This window comes from Cyclopterus lumpus, chromosome 24 (assembly GCF_009769545.1).
Source record: "Cyclopterus lumpus isolate fCycLum1 chromosome 24, fCycLum1.pri, whole genome shotgun sequence".
NCBI classification, from domain to species: Eukaryota; Metazoa; Chordata; class Actinopteri; order Perciformes; family Cyclopteridae; genus Cyclopterus; species Cyclopterus lumpus.
Window position 1 is genome coordinate 16400527 of NC_046989.1, and position 18253 is coordinate 16418779.

At 44.6% G+C, this 18253-nt stretch overlaps 1 protein-coding gene across 2 annotated transcripts in view; it reads right to left on the reverse strand.

The window, feature by feature from the left end:
- Positions 1-18253, reverse strand: part of bach2b (BTB and CNC homology 1, basic leucine zipper transcription factor 2b) — a 79970-nt gene that overhangs the window by 59997 nt on the left and 1720 nt on the right. The window contains exon 1 of one of the 2 annotated variants that reach the window (XM_034528021.1): positions 8065-8167. The exons of the other annotated variant lie outside the window; for it this stretch is intronic. Coding sequence (XP_034383912.1) covers positions 8065-8115 — 51 coding nt within the window. The 5' untranslated portion in view covers positions 8116-8167. Of the gene's footprint in view, positions 1-8064; positions 8168-18253 lie in introns of those variants that run through there. 2 annotated transcript variants of the gene reach the window in all.

The window sequence follows — 18253 nt, forward strand, 5'->3', positions numbered from 1 at the left end:
CCAACGACTCTCAGTACTAGCACAACATATCAATGTACAGTGACGACAATGCGATCATTGCCCCTATCTTGTGTGGACGGGCCTTTGTTAGTGCTGGTTCATGTCCAACTCAAGTTTACGCATCATGGTTAGTACGACTCAGCAAGTGAAACACAGTTGTGCAATGACTTCCTTTGCCTTGAGAGGAGCTTAGTCAAGTCTGAACACTGATGACGTAAGAGATGTCATCTGGGTTATCTCAGCTTGGCTCGAGAGTTAAAATGTATCTGCGTTACAAACTGGGGTCGGAGTCTGAACCTCTACTAGGCAGGGCTTGTCTGAAGGAATGCATCAATAAGTGACAGAAGTGTATAGGTGGTGCGAGGAGCTTGGTGAGGTAATGGCTCCTTGCAGAGCTATTTGGGGAACTGCTGTTCACACATACAAATACCGATGCTTGGGCAGCGGCATCTTGATACCGACGCACATGGCACCTTTCAGCACGACGTTGAACTAACGCAAATGTAAACCCATCTTTGTGAGAAATGAGAGGCTCAGAGGAACTGAGATGGTATAAAGAGTGAGAAGGTATGCTAAGGGTTTGGAGGGACATGGGTCAAACACACTTTTACTGCCACGTAAAAAACAAAAGATGAGTGATTTACGTTATCTTGCGTGGTAAATGGTTAACGGATGTTAAATGGACAAACCGTGATGTTTTAATAGTTTAGTTCCTAAGACACCCGACCCTTCTGCGTCAAGTTACTACGCAAAAAGGCTTCACCCTGGCATCATTATAGTGACATGCTTCTTCAACTATGACGAGTAGTGATGAGATCATGTTGGATATCTAGTAAGGGTGCACCGATCAAATTTCTTCCGGAGCTCTAATGCACAGCAATGAGATGCAAAACATCAGAGCTGTGGTTCAGGTGTTTATTGAACACACATGGCAGCATTGGAAATGTATAGTTCCCCAAGAGACACAAGTCACACATGCACAGACGGAGGATATACAGCGTCTTGACAGCTCTAACGGGAGTGGGAAGACACGCTACAATGGAATCTAAATAACACTTGTGCAGGGCTCATTAAAGTTGCCCTGTGTGTTGGTGAGTGACTCTCGTCTTCTGCGACCTTCGTCACTCAAGGTGGGGTGCATAAGGGTTGCCACAGCAGCGTACAGCCTTGTTTTCTTCCAACATGCTCACAGGAACCAGAATGTGCTGATTTATGCCCTGTGAGAGTGTTGCCGCTTTTTATAGGCTATAAAAAGCATTAACCCACTGAACGTCCTCTAAACAGTTTAGTTCCACAATGGAAAAAAATCATGTCAATGTATAAATTAAACTAGTGTTTGTTTTTGCAAACGCTAATGCTGCTGTCAAAGAAGAAATTTATTGCAAAAGAAAATTTCATTTTCTTTTCTCGGAGTGGACTTTACGCCCAAGCAACACTCACTTGGCATCGCAGCAGTGGGTACCAGCCACGGAGTTAACATTGAACCCGATAGTAGCATTCTGTGCCAGTCTGACTCCAAAATTAGCTCAGATTAAATTATGGATGCTGGATAGGCATGCTTTCTCTCCCCGTCTTTGGTTGCACAACAAGAGTCCACGGCCACGCTAGCGCCTCTGTGATTAGACACAGTTGTGCTACTATAAAAATTTATATTATTGTCGGCATGCCAACGCGCCCACAATAGTGCTAGCACACTGATGAGTCCAGGCCGCCCCCTCCAATGTGACGCCAATGCAGAAGTGCCATACACTTGCATTCTTTCTAATCTACATCAGAGGTCGACTCCTCTGGTTGCAAAAAGAAGTAAGAAGAAAATGAAAAAATAAAATTGACACCGGCACCCTTACCGAACCCTTTTCCATCCCGTTGCTGAACAAGTACGTGAAGGCTGCACCAACACTTCAGTGTCCATCAACACAGCCTAAATCTATGCGAATACTACCGGAATACGTCCATCCACATTGAAATGAAGCAATTTCTACTCTTGATTCATACTGTCTGGTGAATGTGCAGCAACACATGTCAATTTCTGCTCGTTACACACATACAGTTTTTTCAAAATAAATAAATGTTCACAGGAAACAACTTGGGTAGGGTTAGACAAGACAATTACTTGGTTAGGTTATGGTTACAATGACTCCATAAGTGACGTTACTTAAGTCAGTAAGACGCCTTTTTGGGGTATAGATATAGGAAGTACAGTCCATTACTTTTATCGTCGATATATCCACGAACATTGTATGGTGGCAGCCTGAAACATGTGTCGATTAATAGATTAGTCTAGTTTTAGTTTGGAAAAAGAAAGAAATCCATTTACTTCCTTTTTCCTGAGCTTTCAAATGGAAGGATGAGCTTTCACACCCAACCAACTATTACACAGAACTATTTTGATAATCAACTAATTATCATAGCATTATTATATTTAAAGACTCATTGGTAAATGAATCAATAATAATAAAAAGATGAATAAATTCATAATTCATAATTAGTCAGGCAGAGCCGTGTGGAGCTACATCAGACAATCAGCTCTGAGCGGCATACCGTAACTACCTCAAGGCAAGTACTCGTACTGTATCGCTGCGATGCTACAAACAAGACTGACATGCCACATCCAGAGAGGAGCTGGTCATGGTAGGTAAAGGTCAACAGCATTCAGCATGCAGGTTAGAAAGTCAAACTTGGAGTGAAACTTGCCTCCTTTCTAACTCGCCTGCGGTGGTGGGTTTGTCTACTAAAAAGTCCCGTCTGGTCCGAAGTGTGACAGTGGTCTTGGGACGAGCAGGCAGGCTCTGCATCCCTCCCCCCACCGGCGAGTGGGGCCAGTGTATTAAAATAAATCTGTGCACACGTCCCACCCCAGCAAGCTCTCTAGACATTACCTTATACAAGGCCAGCACCGGAGCGTTGTGCCGTCCCGCTGGCCTGTGAGCAGATTTTAGCTCCCATAGCTGGCCCCGGCCTTAACCCCACCCACCTCATTCACCCCGCGGCCCCCCTCCGTCTTCGGGGCCCACGACCTCTCCTGTGTTCCTGTGTACATGACTCGACAAAACCCCGGGCTTTGTTTTTTTGGGGTTTTTTTCCAAGAGGGAAGGAGAAGATTGACTTAGCGGAGGGTGGGTGGGGTCGGGGGGTGCCTGGAGCGCTGTCCTCGACTTGCCTCAAATTGCCCCACTTGTCAGGCCTGATGGATTTTGACTAAAAATAAAAGCAAATAAAAGGGGCCCTCGGAAAGGTGGATTAATGAACTCAGCGCCGCTGCTTCCCCCGCTAAACCGGGCCCATCATACTGTGCAGCGACCCCGGGTCCCGGCGATGACCCCCCCCCCACCCCCACCGGGAGAGCGACACAAACAAAATATCCCCTTTTTTTTCCTTTTTCGTTTTTTAGTAGAGCAAATGCAAGATGAGCCAAGTGAGTGAGGAATTCCTGCGCCCGGCCCCCACCTCTGTCACCCCGCCCTACGCATATTCCCCCGCCACATTCATAGCAGCAGTAGAAGAAGAAAAAAAAAGGGAAAGAAAAATGGAGCAAAACAGAGCAGCAGCAGACTGGATTGAACGGTCATAACCCAACCCAAACAAATACAGCAGGAGACGAGTCTGTGGGCTTCTCCCTCTAGGAGATTAAGTCTGGTCCTCATCGCTGACTGGAACTCTACACTCAAATTTCCAAATTTTCATTTGAGTGCTATATCTTTTGGCAACTACTTTTGACGCTCTTTCGTCACCCTTCAAACCACACGTCACTGCACGTCATGTATTGTTATTTACCCACAAATTCACCAGTGTGTGTGCGTGTGTGTGTCACGTTCCAAAAAGATGTGTCTTTGTCGTCAACAGAAAAACTGGAATGAATTTGTCTGAATTTGATGACCATCAGGAAGTTGGGGGGGCAGCATTCTTTATGGGAATTCTCTTTGTGGATTTTAGATCCCCGACCGAGATACTTGTCATCGCTGCGATGAGTCAGCCCCACGGATTCCATCAGCATGTGTGCGCCGCTTCTCTGTTGCGATTTGACTGAGCCACACAAAGCTAAAAGCAAACAGTGTCTGACGCCCCTTTTGCCACCCTGCTTTCTCAAGACTTTCTCTTTTTTTGGGGAGGGGTGGGGTGTTGCCTTCAACCCCAATGCAACACCACGAAGGCCTTCGAGGAGAGACTGTTTAAAAGTGTGGGATGTTGTCCCGATTTGGCACATCTTGTCCCCCGCCCACATGGCGACTGGCTTTTCACCTCACCGACAGACAGAAAGTTGTAAATAAAAACTTTTGCCAGCTCATACTGCCAATACTACAAATGCCCTGGCCCAGAGATTGTTTACAGCGTGACCCTCGGGCGCGAGCCTCCTTTAAATGTTCCTTCGCCGTTCGCCATATGGGAAGCTCGCACGAGGTCTGCACGGGTGTTCCAGACTGCCATCTGGATCCGATCACAGACCGCAAACGCAGATGTAGTGAAAGCACTCGGTGGCAGCGCGGGCCGCCCAGCCTAATGAATGAGGAGAGCACATTCTCAACCCCTTGCAACAGGTCAGGGGCAGGCGTGGGCCTCCACCTTCCCTCGCAACGCGCGCACACACACACACACACACACACAGAGCAGAGAGGGAGATCAATTGTCGGCAGGAGAGGATTGGCCTCACCTCGCCTCCCACGCTACCCGAGTGTCCTGAATATATCCCTCGTCGCCGAACAAAGGAACACAATTGCTAGAGGCGATACGTGATACAGCAGGGTTCAAAATAGACTCGCCGCTGACGGACGAGACAGTGTTTGGTGACTTCTGCGTAGCGCTCTTGGTTTACAATCCCGAGTAAAGGCTGAGTAAGACTCCTACAAACATGGGGTGGGAAAAAACAAAAACAAGGGTTCTTGTTTCTTTCTTTTTTTCCCCGTCCACTTAAAGATTCAGAAATTGGATCATAAAGCCTCACTTCTATTAGGATTTGATGTGGCCTGGAAGTTGATAACAGAAGGCATCTGACATTCTCATGCACGTCAAAGCAAAGAACGTCCGGTTCGGGGGTGGGTGGGGGGGGGGAGGAGTTCAAAGGCCCTCATGGTATGTGAGGCATGAATGATTTGCACGAGGACACCACCTTTTCTTTGTTTCAGAGGGAGGAGCGCTTCTTTTGTTTAGATGCCACTGCGCGTGGCGCACCACGCAGAGGATCGGCGTAACATTGTGTCACGCAGGAAAAAATCCGCGAGAAGAGCCGCGAGCTTTTCCGACCGCGCTTTGCTGCGCATCAATCAAGAGCCTGGTGAGAAACGAGGGGCACTGGGAGGGAGGGGGGGGATGGGGGGGGGGGGGTTCCTGAAAGCCACTTGTTTTCTTGCAAAGTGTTAACGGGCCGCTCCATTCAATCAGGATCAGATGTCTGGAGGTGGGGCTCTGGAGGTGGTCTTTTTAGCATAAAAACGAGGTGTTGCAATTTTTATTACATTTTTTCCTTCCCTAAATTCCTTACGATGGAATTCTTTCCCTTTCTCTGCAACACGAGCACATTTGACGGCCAGAGGACAAAAGAGAGCAGCGTTTCTTCATTCAGAAGTGATTTTGATTCAAAAGACATTCCGAGGCGTATAAAAGGGAATCATTTCTCCCACTCTGTGTCAGAAGTGCATGCAGCATGCCTCGCAGTGACAGGAACAATGGCCTCTTTCACTGCCGTCGCCGGGCTGGAGATGGGGAGGTGCATCATGGGAAGCAGACGGGCGAACTGGCTCAGAGAGGCCTCGCACAAAACCCCCGGCAACAAGCGGCGGCACTTAAAGCTTCCAGATATGGGCCATGTGTGTGAGTTGTGCGCTTTGGGAAAAAGCACACGCCGCCGAAACACTGAGCCCGGATCAGAGGGCAGGCGGTTCACAGAGCGCCTCGCAACTCTTTTCAAGATGTCCAACAAGCACAACCGGTCCCGTATTTCATTTCACAAATGATTTCTCAGGTGCACAAAAGATTTGAGAAATACTGTTTTCCTGGCAATTCAAAAATAAAAGGGGGACCTGCAAGAATTCAAGTTAATGCCAAAGGAAATAATCTTAAATTAATGTGGATTTATTTATTATTTATTTACATTTGGAATCCCTTAAAAGTTTGTATTTCATTGCATAACAAAAATAAGGGAATTTGTGTCTCCAATGCAGTTTGGAGACACTTTTTGCTATACGCACATGCGTCTCCTCCTCCAGTTTTGCTCTTTTTTCTCAATTTTTTGCCAAACATTGTTTTAGTAACAGGAAGCAGGATGTCATTCATGGTTTTAGCTTCCGTTTTGAGAGATTTCTCACACCCCTCGGTAGAAGAGTTAAGAATATTAAACAGCTTAAAGAAACTCCATTCAAATGTGCATGCAACCCTGGAAACGCGTTCCAATAGGTCTCGTTGGTAAACCAAAGGACTTATTTCTGTGAATTCTCTAGTGACCTGTAGCGCTCTGTATGTCATGGAGTGAGAAGTCATGGTCAAACCACAGGTCAAGTACCAATATTATCAGCCGGCACCAAACGTTGGATCCAACGAGGCAGCAATCTCCTGGTCTGATAAGGGAAGCCGATGTGGAAGTGCCTTAAATTTGGATTCTTTCTAATGGCCATCAGGGGGCGACTCCTCTGGTTGCAAAAAGAAGTCAGATTGTATAGAAGTCTATGAGAAAATGACCCTACTTCTACACTTGATTTGTTCCCTCAGAAAACATTGTAAACGGCGCTGTCCAATCTGAATCGTCTTAGAACTTTGACCTCTTCACAACGGGTTTTCAGTTCCTGAAAGTTGACTTCAGCAGTCGGTTGAACTAAGCCCCACCCTCTTGTGTCACTTCTGGTTCCCAAAAGGCAAAATGGCGACAACCAAAAACCAAGATGGGGACAACCAAAAACCAAGATGGGGATGGCCAAAAATGCCAAACTCAAGGCCTCAAAACCTACGTCCACAAACTAACTACACCCACTTCTTTGATACAGTCTATGAAATTATCTGAAGACCACAATGGTAACCAAATTAGACACACACATACACAAGGTGGAAGGTGGAATTGATATATATATATATATATATATATATATAACTGATTGCTCAGTGAAAGTGATATATCATTTCAAACACTTGCATTTCCCAGCTGAAGGTCCACGTCTCACAGGCCCCGAGGTGAACGCCACAGCTGCAGCCAGAAAGCAAACGTCTCCACGCTGAGCCGATCTCAGGGCGCGACACACAGATGCCAGCGCTCCACGTGGTCTCCGCTAAGCACTCTGACAACTTGTGTTCTTACTATAGCGGCTTTAACCCCACGATATATACGCTAAGCCACAAACTCTGGCTATAAGACTAACCACTCCAGGACAAAGAACGCCTTTGTGTTTGGAGAGAAGACTTAAGAAAAGCCGGGATAAGAGTTCTGACTTCATATACACACAAGAGCTGCCATAAAGAGATGTGTGGGCAGCGTGTCACTTCAGAGTTATAGTTTCCCCTTTTAACAAGCACATATTCAATGGGATATCTTGCCAGGGGTCTATTATGAGAGGGTTGAACAAGTAGGTTTCCTTCATTTATTTTTTACGAGTTTTAATGGCGCGTTGGCCCATTGAAAGAATTACACGAGCACGGGAGAGGACGAAAGACGCGGGTTGGATCAATTATCCCTGAATTTGAAGTTGAATACAGCTGCTACATTAGCACCTGCAAAAGAAGTCAGAGAAAGAAGCTTTATTTCTTTCACAACCGTTAGCTATAAATGGAAACGGTGTGCTTTTCGCTCGTCGTCAAGAACTTTAGAATGATCCGTTTTGTTGGAAAAAGTTTTTTTTCCCAGCAAAGTAAATACATACATGAATACATTTTTTTTTTCGTCACTGTTGGGATCACGAATGGCATATTGGATGAATAAACAGAGACTACGAAGCAGTCTGAAGCACCTGTCTGAAGCTCCGTCACAGAACGGTTGCCTCGGCTTCACGCTGTCGAAACCACAACAGGAGAAAATAAAAGAAACGACCTTCCAGCCGACAGAAAATAAAGTATTGACGTATAATAAACAGAAGGTTGAGTACATACAATGGCACTTGCAGACTTGTCCTTCATCTTCCGATGGCGATCGTTGATCATTTATCCAGACTGACACATCGGCGTCACTGTGAGCCAGAAAGACGCAGGTCCAATGGGCGTGCAGATGGGGGGGGGGGGGGGGGGGGGGGGGGGGTCTGTTCCTGCAGCATGGATCGTTTAAGGTCATGCTCATGCTTTTTTTTTGTCCGTTATGCGTTTTATAACGGTACATCAAAAACTTTTGCCCTCAGTTTAGTTTTTTGTTTCATTATTTTTCGAGAATCAACAATGAAGATAAAGAAACAAAGGGAAGATTAATATACCTGTCAACAATAAATAATATTTGCTGTTACAGTGTGTGGTAACGGAAATATTCCATCCACTTTATTTCCAGCCTCTGACTTTAAAACCTCAAGGTTTCACATCACTGTTCCTTAAAGTTACGTTTGCTCTTTAAACAATGTAATGGTAATCAGCTACTCGTTTATCCAAAAATAGAATTTCTATAATATTGAAATGTGATGTCAACTACCAATACCGCTGAGTTTTTGTAGAGTTGGTTGGCCAAAATAAGCAGTTTGTTTCAGATTGTCGGAAATTACAATGGCCATTTGTCATCATCTTAAAAACATTTTTAAAGACTGATAAATAAGTCATCTTTTTTACAACAAGAGCTTTCAATTGAAAATATATATATATATATATATATATATATATATATATATATATATGAGCTTTAAATGTTAATTCTTTAAACCGTAATCTATTTTGATCTATTATTTTAATTCAAAACAACATCTGTGGCTGCACCTCTTCATATCTCTTTTTAATTACTACAATCAATTGAGTGCTCCTTCTTGACTTTGGAAATAGTAGTTCGACAGGACAAATGTCAACTTATGCTCCTCTTTTCCAGAGCTTTCAGCCACATCTCGTGGAGTTCATCAATTGACTAAAAATATTTTTGAAAGAATTATGAGGATGATCATTTTTCAACAATCCCAATTGCTGTCCCCCAACCGCTTATCCCGACTGCTGCTGAGGAAACGCCGTCTGTCACCGGGACAAATCCCAAGACTTGAATCGGATTCATTTGGCATTGGCGTCGACGACTTCCTTCGACAGTAAAGCATGAAACAATGACACAGGTGGAATTAAGTGTTGAACATCAGAGCCATGACAGAGCAGTCAAAAACCATTGACTGTCTGACATGATGAAGTTGAGTCTCGGCTGCAGTGAGAGCTAAAAAGAAACCCTTCACTTTCATTTTCAAATCAGTCGTGAAATCTCCACTGATAACCAATCGCACATCGACCTGAACCTGGACGAGCCTGTCCGTGGGCTCGTCGCTGTCGCCCTCGGAGGGGCGAGGAGGAGGTTGAGATGACTGTGAGGGTTGGCCTCGACGCGCAGCTCAAACGCTCCTCTCGCACTCGTCACACTCTTCAAGACAGCCATCGGAGTGAGACTGAGCAGCGCTTTGCGAAGCACGATGGGAACCAATTTGCTTCCTCTCTTCCAGATACGACCCCGTGAGAGAGATGAAAAAGGAAGCCGAGCTACTGTAATCCATCTAAATGGCCCGACTCATGCATCCTTTCATGCAGCCATGGCTACTGATCCCCCTCCCCGCTCTCCCAGTGTTCGCCTTTGTTTTCTCCATCTTCGTCTTCTTCTGTCTTTTATGGAACTGAACTTTAAACGCGCTCTCGCTAACCATCCTGTGTGACAGCGTGTGGCATTTAGGGGGATCTATTGGTGGAAATGGAATATCATTTTGTGCAAGTATGTCGTCTGTTTTACAAAATAAATCTGAATTGTTGCATTTTTCGTTAGCTTAGAATGAGACGGTCACATCTACATAAGGATCCCATCACGGAGCCGGCCGCCATTGTTTCTACAGTAGCCCAGAACGGACAAACCGAACACTGGCTCGAGATAGGTGGGGCTAATTGGGCTTCCACATTTTTTTGCGCCTGTCACCGAAAAGTTTCGGTTGGTTGCCAATCTAAAACCCCAACGATAGATGTCGCCAAATACTCTGCATCTTTAAAATATGAAGACTTCACCGACCAAAATGTGCCCGTCGTACAGAGTATCAAATCATAGTAGCAAGTTGAAATCGAATAAACTTGACTTTCACGTTGTGCTACATTCCTGCTAATTAATAACAATACAAATTCAGTGCATTTTTGTTTTGCCCATAAAATAGATATTACTGCTCAACTCTGGATTGCAGAGTTTTTTTCCGCAGAGGCGTGACAGTCCCCCAAAGTGAGGCCGAAACTTCTGTATCGCCCCCTGGTGGCTTGGCTGTGAGCTATTTATGGCAGCGCAGCAGAGAACGTGTTCATTTCATTGTCACAAGCTAAAGCCGCGATTGCCACTCTTGTTTCATGAATTGTTCAGGCCTGATGGCCAACCCCTCTGATAATACAGCGGCGGTAACAATGTCTCTCGCACTTGCCGAGAAAACCGTTGACACATGTCAAGTTATCATCTGGAGACTCAAATCTAATTTTATGGAAATAAAAGGGGAACAAAATATATATATATATATATATATATATATATATATATATATATATATATATATATATATAAAACTCCCCTTTAAAATCAAACATGGGAGAGACGGGTTTAAAAGTCAAAGGCCTGTCTTGTTTTGACACGCTTGGCTGACACAGATCTTGTGACTCAGTATCAACAGCTGTCCACAACTCAAAACCTGTTGACATTTTCCCCATCTGTCCTTGATGACACGGCCTGGCTGGTGGACTGCATGTGACCGCTTCAGGTACACAACAACAGTCTGCTGCCTCACACTCGGAGCCCACATCCGGGTCATCTGGGTTCACAACCCCCCCCCCCCCTACCCCCCCTGTAAACTCACCAGGGTTCACACTAACTGCATGTTTTTTTTGTTTTTTAATGCCATAACTTACCTGAATGCCACACCATCAAAACCACCTTTTATTACTTGAGGTGAGAATCAGTACCTGCTGGCTTTCAGACGTCCACATCTGTCTTCTTCCGCCCATAAAGCTGTGCGCTCTGGGGTCATTTCCTCTCGTTACTCTGGATTCACATTCTAACACCTCTTCCTAACGAGGGAGCGCACTCTGGCCGATGGAGTTTTTTTTCATACTATGCAAGAGGGGATGAATTTATTTATTTTCTAGCGCTGTTGTGATTTCTGCCTGCACAAACGAGCAAGTCTCTTTAAGTTATTTATTCATAACTAACGTCATTTTCAGTGTAATCACTTCCTCAACTAGTATGATTAGTTTATGCAATTTGACGACTGGAGGAATAAAAAAGAAACGTCAAGGATGTCAGGGCATCGGCGTCAATTTTGGTTGTCGCGGCAGCGAGTGTACGAATTTAACTTTCCGTATTCATGCATCTACATGAAATTTGCACGATGATGGATGGGCGTTCTCTGTAGTCATGTGATCACTACCGTTCTAATGCTTCAGAGCGGCCGACCTGCAACCACCACGCTGTGAAAGTTAAAGTTGTGAAGTGAAATTAAACAAAGTGACTTCTGGAACTTTGCATTAGTGCTCAAGTTGCGTAACAAAATCAACGTGAAATAAGTGGACTTTTGGTTTTGACCCGGGACACAAACAGTGGCCTGCTGGGCGAAAGTCCTTTGTTCCTCCAGCAAGCATGATGTGAGCACGCCCCGTGAGGACCCGCAACTGCTCATTCCCATGAAATTACACACACACACACACACACACACACACACACACACACACACACACACACACACACACACACACACACACACACACACACACACACACACACACACACACACACACACACACACACACACACACTTCAACCCAACACTTAGACTTTCATGTTTTCCATTCCACATCTGTGAGTGTGCAACAAATGGAAAACCCATCAGGATGAAGACGTCATGCTCTCGGTTTTTTAACGTTGTTCATTTCTTTCGTTTCACTGCTTCTTTTTCTTTTTTTTGTTCTTCGAATTAATGTTCCCCTTTCTGGCCCCCTCGCCCTGTGCCATTCTTAAAAGAAGAAAAAAAATGAATTGCCATCATTAGGAGAAGTACGAGGCACAGTGGGACACTGGAGTGCACAGGCACGATCTCCACCTATGAATGCCTGCTGTGAGATGGCAGGAAGCCACCGCCGGCAAATCCTGCTGATCTCGTTGTAAGCTGACTGTTTTACAGTAGAGCACGGGGGAGGGGGGGGGGGCTGGGTACAGGAAGTGGGCACATTATTGCACGTTCACACTCACAACCTTCTCCGCTCCCCCCACCAGTACGCAAACCACCTCCCAACCACCTGTGCTGGTCTCACAGGATGTCGTCCCCCCCCCCCCTCCAAACCCTCTTCTCCTCCCCTCAGACAAACTCCTCTACAGATTGCACTTTTTCACCAAACCACACGCTGCACGCTTTGTTGTTTTACACTCTACTGCTTTGACGACGCCAGTGAAGGAGATATGATTCGGTTTACTGTAAGTGGTCTCAAAATGCATGAAGTCGTGAAGAGGGTGCTCCACCCAAAACTAGAGAGAAAAGAGAAAAGGAAGAAAAAGAAAAATTGGATTTACTTCTCAAGTCATGCAGAAAAAAAAAAACCGAAAAAAATGGATGTTGCGCCGTAGAGTTCACGATCTTATGTGTTATTGCCGAGCTTGCAATCGTGCAGCGATAATGAAGCGCTCGAGCCAAGAGCGTTCCTCATTGTCATCTGTGACCGTATTTGTCTGTCTGTGTGGGCTCACTAAGCAAACAAGAGATCACATCGAGTATCGGGTGATCAATAGTTCTCCCCCTTGACAATTTGTTTACTCCGGCCCTTTAGAAAAGCGAGCCTATTATTTTCTATTAATACTGCGCTTCATCAGCCACAGATGTCAGAGCTCCGTGTTACTGCGCCTCACAGGTACAATGGGGGAATGTTCGCAGGGTGTCTGTGTGATGTGCAAAGCAGTGCAAATAAATCCATCTAGGGAGGAATTCTGACCAAAAAAACAACGTCCTGCCATGAGAGTCAAACAATGACCTCACTCCCTGTACCAGGAATCCGCTTATTGTTTGAAATACCTTCCACTACTCCCAGACGGAGAGGGTGGGGTGATGTAACTCAGTGAGACTCATCGGAAAACACAGTTTTATATAAACGTAACATTACATACCGTACAGATATATTTTACAGAAAATATTTGTTCCAGCTGACTGTAGGTATGTCATTGAGAAATAGTGAAAAGGTTTTGTCAAAATAAACATTACATGGGAATGGCACTCAGCCATAATAAAAAATATTTTTCGAAATCAAATCAAACTTGTAATTGTCGGCCAATCGCTCTTTAATTTGGAAACTCAGTTGACACACTCTACACACCAGGTTCCAACCCTTTCACGTGGTCCTCATCGACAGACTTCTTACCCTTTGTTAGCTTAAGAATGTCACTTTTAAGCCAAAGCGAGCGAGCGTGCAACACCTTCAGTACGGACGGTTTTGTCGACTGAAATTAAAGTGAGAACACTTTTAAATATACAAAAAGAAAAAGGGGGGGGGGGAGTGCAGTTTGTAGATTTGCAATTCCAGCTTGAGCATCTGCAAACACACACACTATTACACACATATCTGTTGTAATCAAATGTCAGCAGAAAGTGTTGGCCCACCAAATGGACTGTTCCGGGCTCTACAGAGGAATACCTGGTCTCTGAGTGTCCATTCTTGGAATGCATCCAATCCAGCATGTATTTAGATGACTGAATTCCATTGGCATGGCCCGACATATACTTTGATACCATATGTATCACAGTGGCTTTGACACACAATCCTTCCTGCTGTCTGTCTGCGTTATTATGAGTGTGAACACGACCCACAAAACACTTCTTGCACGCGGCGATGATTGCAGCAACGCCGGAAAACATTTTCGTTGCTGCAGTGTCAGCGGACAGAACGAAACGGTGTCACATAAGGATATGAGCTCAAACTTCAGAATATGCTGGTGAATATGGAGCACATGCTAAAGTTTCGTGGTTTTTTGGTTTTTTTTAATCAATGTAGTAGCAATTTCACAACCAAACTGTCCAACTGACAGCAGAAGACGTTGACTTGGGTAACTAGGGTCCCTCAACTTTATCCCCTCAGGTTGAACCGTGATTGGATCCCTCTTGGTGCAAACCAAGCCTTCATCTCAGACGCTCGCTTTAAACAGACCTCTGCAATGCTCTCTAGTCCTTTGACAGTAGTAGTAGTAGTACTAGTAATGGTAGTAGTAGTAGTAGTAGTAGTAATGGTAGAAGTAGTAGTAGTAGTAGTAGTAATGGTAGTAGTAGTAGTAGTAATGGTAGAAGTAGTAGTAGTAGTAGTAGTAATGGTAGAAGTAGTAGTAGTAGTAGTAGTAGTAATGGTAGAAGTAGTAGTAGTAGTAGTAGTAATGGTAGAAGTAGTAGTAGTAGTAGTAGTAATGGTAGAAGTAGTAGTAGTAGTAGTAGTAGTAGTGCACTAATCCAATCCAAACAGGTCATTACACGGTGCTAAGTGTTTTTAAATGCCACTTTACACACGGCCCATTCTCCTAAACTGCCTGAATGGCTACTGAACCTCTTTCCGCCCTTTTTTCCAATGGCGTATTTCTCAAAGCCAATAGGACCAGATGTGCATCATTCAATTCGCTCAGAGCGTTTCGCACAGTTGCAAACTCACGGACACGACCGCGGGACGGGGTACCAAAGGGGATCCAGTCAAAAGAGTTCAGAGGGCGAGATGTTCAAACAGGTTCGACCCAGGACGACTTGCGTGTCTCGCTAATTTATTACAGGCAACACACACACACACACACACACACACACACACACACACACACAAAAGAAGAACAAAAAAGACAAAAAACATAACAAGCCTGTGGCGTTTTACATTTTTGATAGCTTCTTGGCAAGTGCCTCCGCTGAGCGGCGAACACACAGACACAGCACCGAACCGCCGACTGACGGCAGCCGGGTCTAGTCGGGATAATGCAATCTGATTTCACGTGGTGCCGGGTCGCACATCGCCACCGACGGAAGGGAGAAGACGAGGAGAAGGGATCACAAAAGAGAGAGAGAGAGAGAGAGAGGGGGGGGAAACAATAGCTCTTGGTGTATCGTGCAGCAGGATCTTAGATTTCTCCCAGCAGTGCTGTTCCATCGACGCCTCACACTGGCAGCAGCCCAGTCAAACATGCCTTTGTGCTGACGTGGGAGAGCTATGGGAACATGTTTTTTTTCTCTCTTCTGGCCAAGGCACTGACTTGGGATGTTTGAGCTGAGCTGGTGGGGGTTACTCAAATATCCTCAGTGATGCAAACAATCCTTTAATGGGGGGGGGGGGGGGGGGGGGGGGATTTGCAGCTTTTTGTTCTATTCTTTATAAGAGGGCCCGCTTTTTTAGTTTTTCATAAGCGCACGCCCGCTACGATTCAGAACAATCAACAACAAAACAACAAAATGCTGCTAGTTTCGGCACATTGAGGGGCCGCTCCGCTCCCCGCGGAGAGATCACTCCGTCCCATCCGGCTTTCAAATGTAATTTCATGAATCATTAACCCATAAGTGCGCGGTTACTATTGAAGACAAGCGGCTCCTTTTTCTGTCATCACCATTTCAATTAGTTTGATAGGAACATAACAAATAAAAAAAAGATTAGTGATTACTACAGGCTCAGCGGAAAGCTGGAGGAGCTGTAGCCCTGGACGGTACAGTTGAGAATGGAAAGCATGAAGGGGGGGGGGGGGGGGGGTGTCACATGGAGGGGATTCTGTTGCCGTGAGGGATTTCAGCTTGCGGCTGGGAACCCTGAGGGACTCATTATGTCGAGATCCCCAAAACAGCCTTGCTCAGACTGGGACATGTTCCCAAGCTGAGCTCAACTTGTTATATAAGAACGATGACTTGTCTTTTCTTTCTAAAAAAAAAAGGGACTTCAGCGGGGTCTCGTCTCGTTTATTTTTTGACGCACTTTGCGGTTGAAACGGAGGAAGAGGAAGCTTAGCAACCTTCCAAAATGTTTGGTGGATGTTTTCGCAACTGGCCAAATGGGGTTGGAGCTTCCATTTTGGACATTGAAGTGATGTTTGCGGTATTCTTTCTGGGAATTCAGGGGTTTTATCAACTTGTCAGTAGAGAAGTTTGATTAAAACCTACCATGGTAGCTTCCAGTATTCCAGTATATTAATACTCATTCGGCTCTTTTTATGCCAACAATATAAAAAATACAACGATGAATGAACTTTAACAACAATTTGACCGTCAATTTACAGAAAATATAAATTTTCTATGACGCATCCTATGTAATGAATGATAAACATACTGGTAATGGATTATAATCTTAATATAGCACTGTGTATAATAATAATAATAATAATTATTATTAATAATTATTATATAATTATACTAATACTCCATAATGCCTTATAACAATAACAATGTTAATGACGTATAAGGTCACGGTTTGTAATGCTTCATAATTGCTGTCACATATTTTGTATGCACATTATGATCTTTTTAAAAATAACGGACTATAATCATCGTATCTATATAACAACATGGGATTTTATGTTACTCAAAGTGGTCATTTTTTGCTTTTTTGCTACTCGAACACATTGTTCCTGCTCTGTCTGAAACGCAGGCTTTTCGTGCCTCTCTTTAAGCCCCTCCTCCACTTAAAACGCACTGTGCTCTGATTGGTGAGTTGTTTTTTTCTGAATTTCCGCATCTGCGCTTTTGCCAACTTCGTGGATTGAGCATGGATTAATAACCACAAAAGACATATGGGAACTTTTAAAAGCAGTTTTTACACTAATGGAAGCGGCAGAACTCATCAGAGTGATAATATACTATATCATATAATATATGTTATGGATTATTCTGCCCAAATGAATCAATCTGATGGAATTTTAATCAGACGTAAAGGTTATTGTATTTGCCTGTAATGCATGTAAATCAATGAAAAATATTGGTATTCACATTTTGATACTGATTTAAATAATCACCTTGCCCTATAGAGTGATGCTAGTATTGTATTGTTGTGCACATCTACTAAAGAAGTAAAAAGACGTATTTCCAGAAGGTAATTAAATAATAAATAAATGGGAGCTAAATAATGACTGCACAACAATGGAGAGGTGTCCTCTGGATGAGGAATGCCTTGAAACAATAACGCCGCTGCATGCAACGTTTTAAAAGATTTGCTCTAAATTAGAGGTTTTCCAGCAAGACAAAACACTAAACAAAAACAGGCCACATTCTCCATTTTCAGACTAAAAACATTGCACAAATGCACTGACATACAATCATGAGCCCATTAAACTGATTAGAATATACAATAAACATGTCATAAAAATGACACCACAAAAAACAATGACATACTGTAAAGCACCTCCTACCAAGGTCATAGTGGTCGTACAAAGAACAGAGTGAATCACGAGGCAGAGAAATACACATCTCCGCATATTTCAGATGGCAATATTAGCAGGACAAACAAAGCGCCGGCAGATACGATGAAGTGGCATTTTAAGCCCGACTGAGTCACTGTGGGGTTTACACATTTTGTGGACCCCTCCTACCCCCTTGCAATAAAGGGGGGAATTGCCACGCATGGGAGAAAAAAAAGAAAGACAGCGGGGCTACTGTACAGAACAAAAGGCTCTCCCCTGCGTAAAAACTGCGCATGAGTGCCGCTTGCACGACACACGTGTTGTGAAAGCGGAGCCACGGAATGACCGAACGTGTTGACGTTACAGAACCCCCCCCACACACACACACACACTTTTTTAATTTTTAATGCCAATATTACTACGACACCTTCTCCGTCCCTCTGCAGCTCGGACTCGTGCAGCCCAGTTGATTGGCGATTAGAGAAATAAGAGCGGAAAACGCGACGCATCGCGGACGGACGGTGATGCTGCGATCAGCTCAGCTCGGTGCCATCATCATCATCATCATCATCATCATCATCATGATCACCATCATCGCGTTGCATCAGCACAAACAGACAAAGAGGCTGCGATACCGTGGATGTCACTATCCCCCCCCCCCCCCCCCCCCCCTCAAAATGCTGTATCACCGCATTAAATGGCAGCATCACACCCTTATGATTTTGGGCGCACCTCGTCGCGCGCACGTGGCGATGAAACAATAGTATGCCCAAATAAACA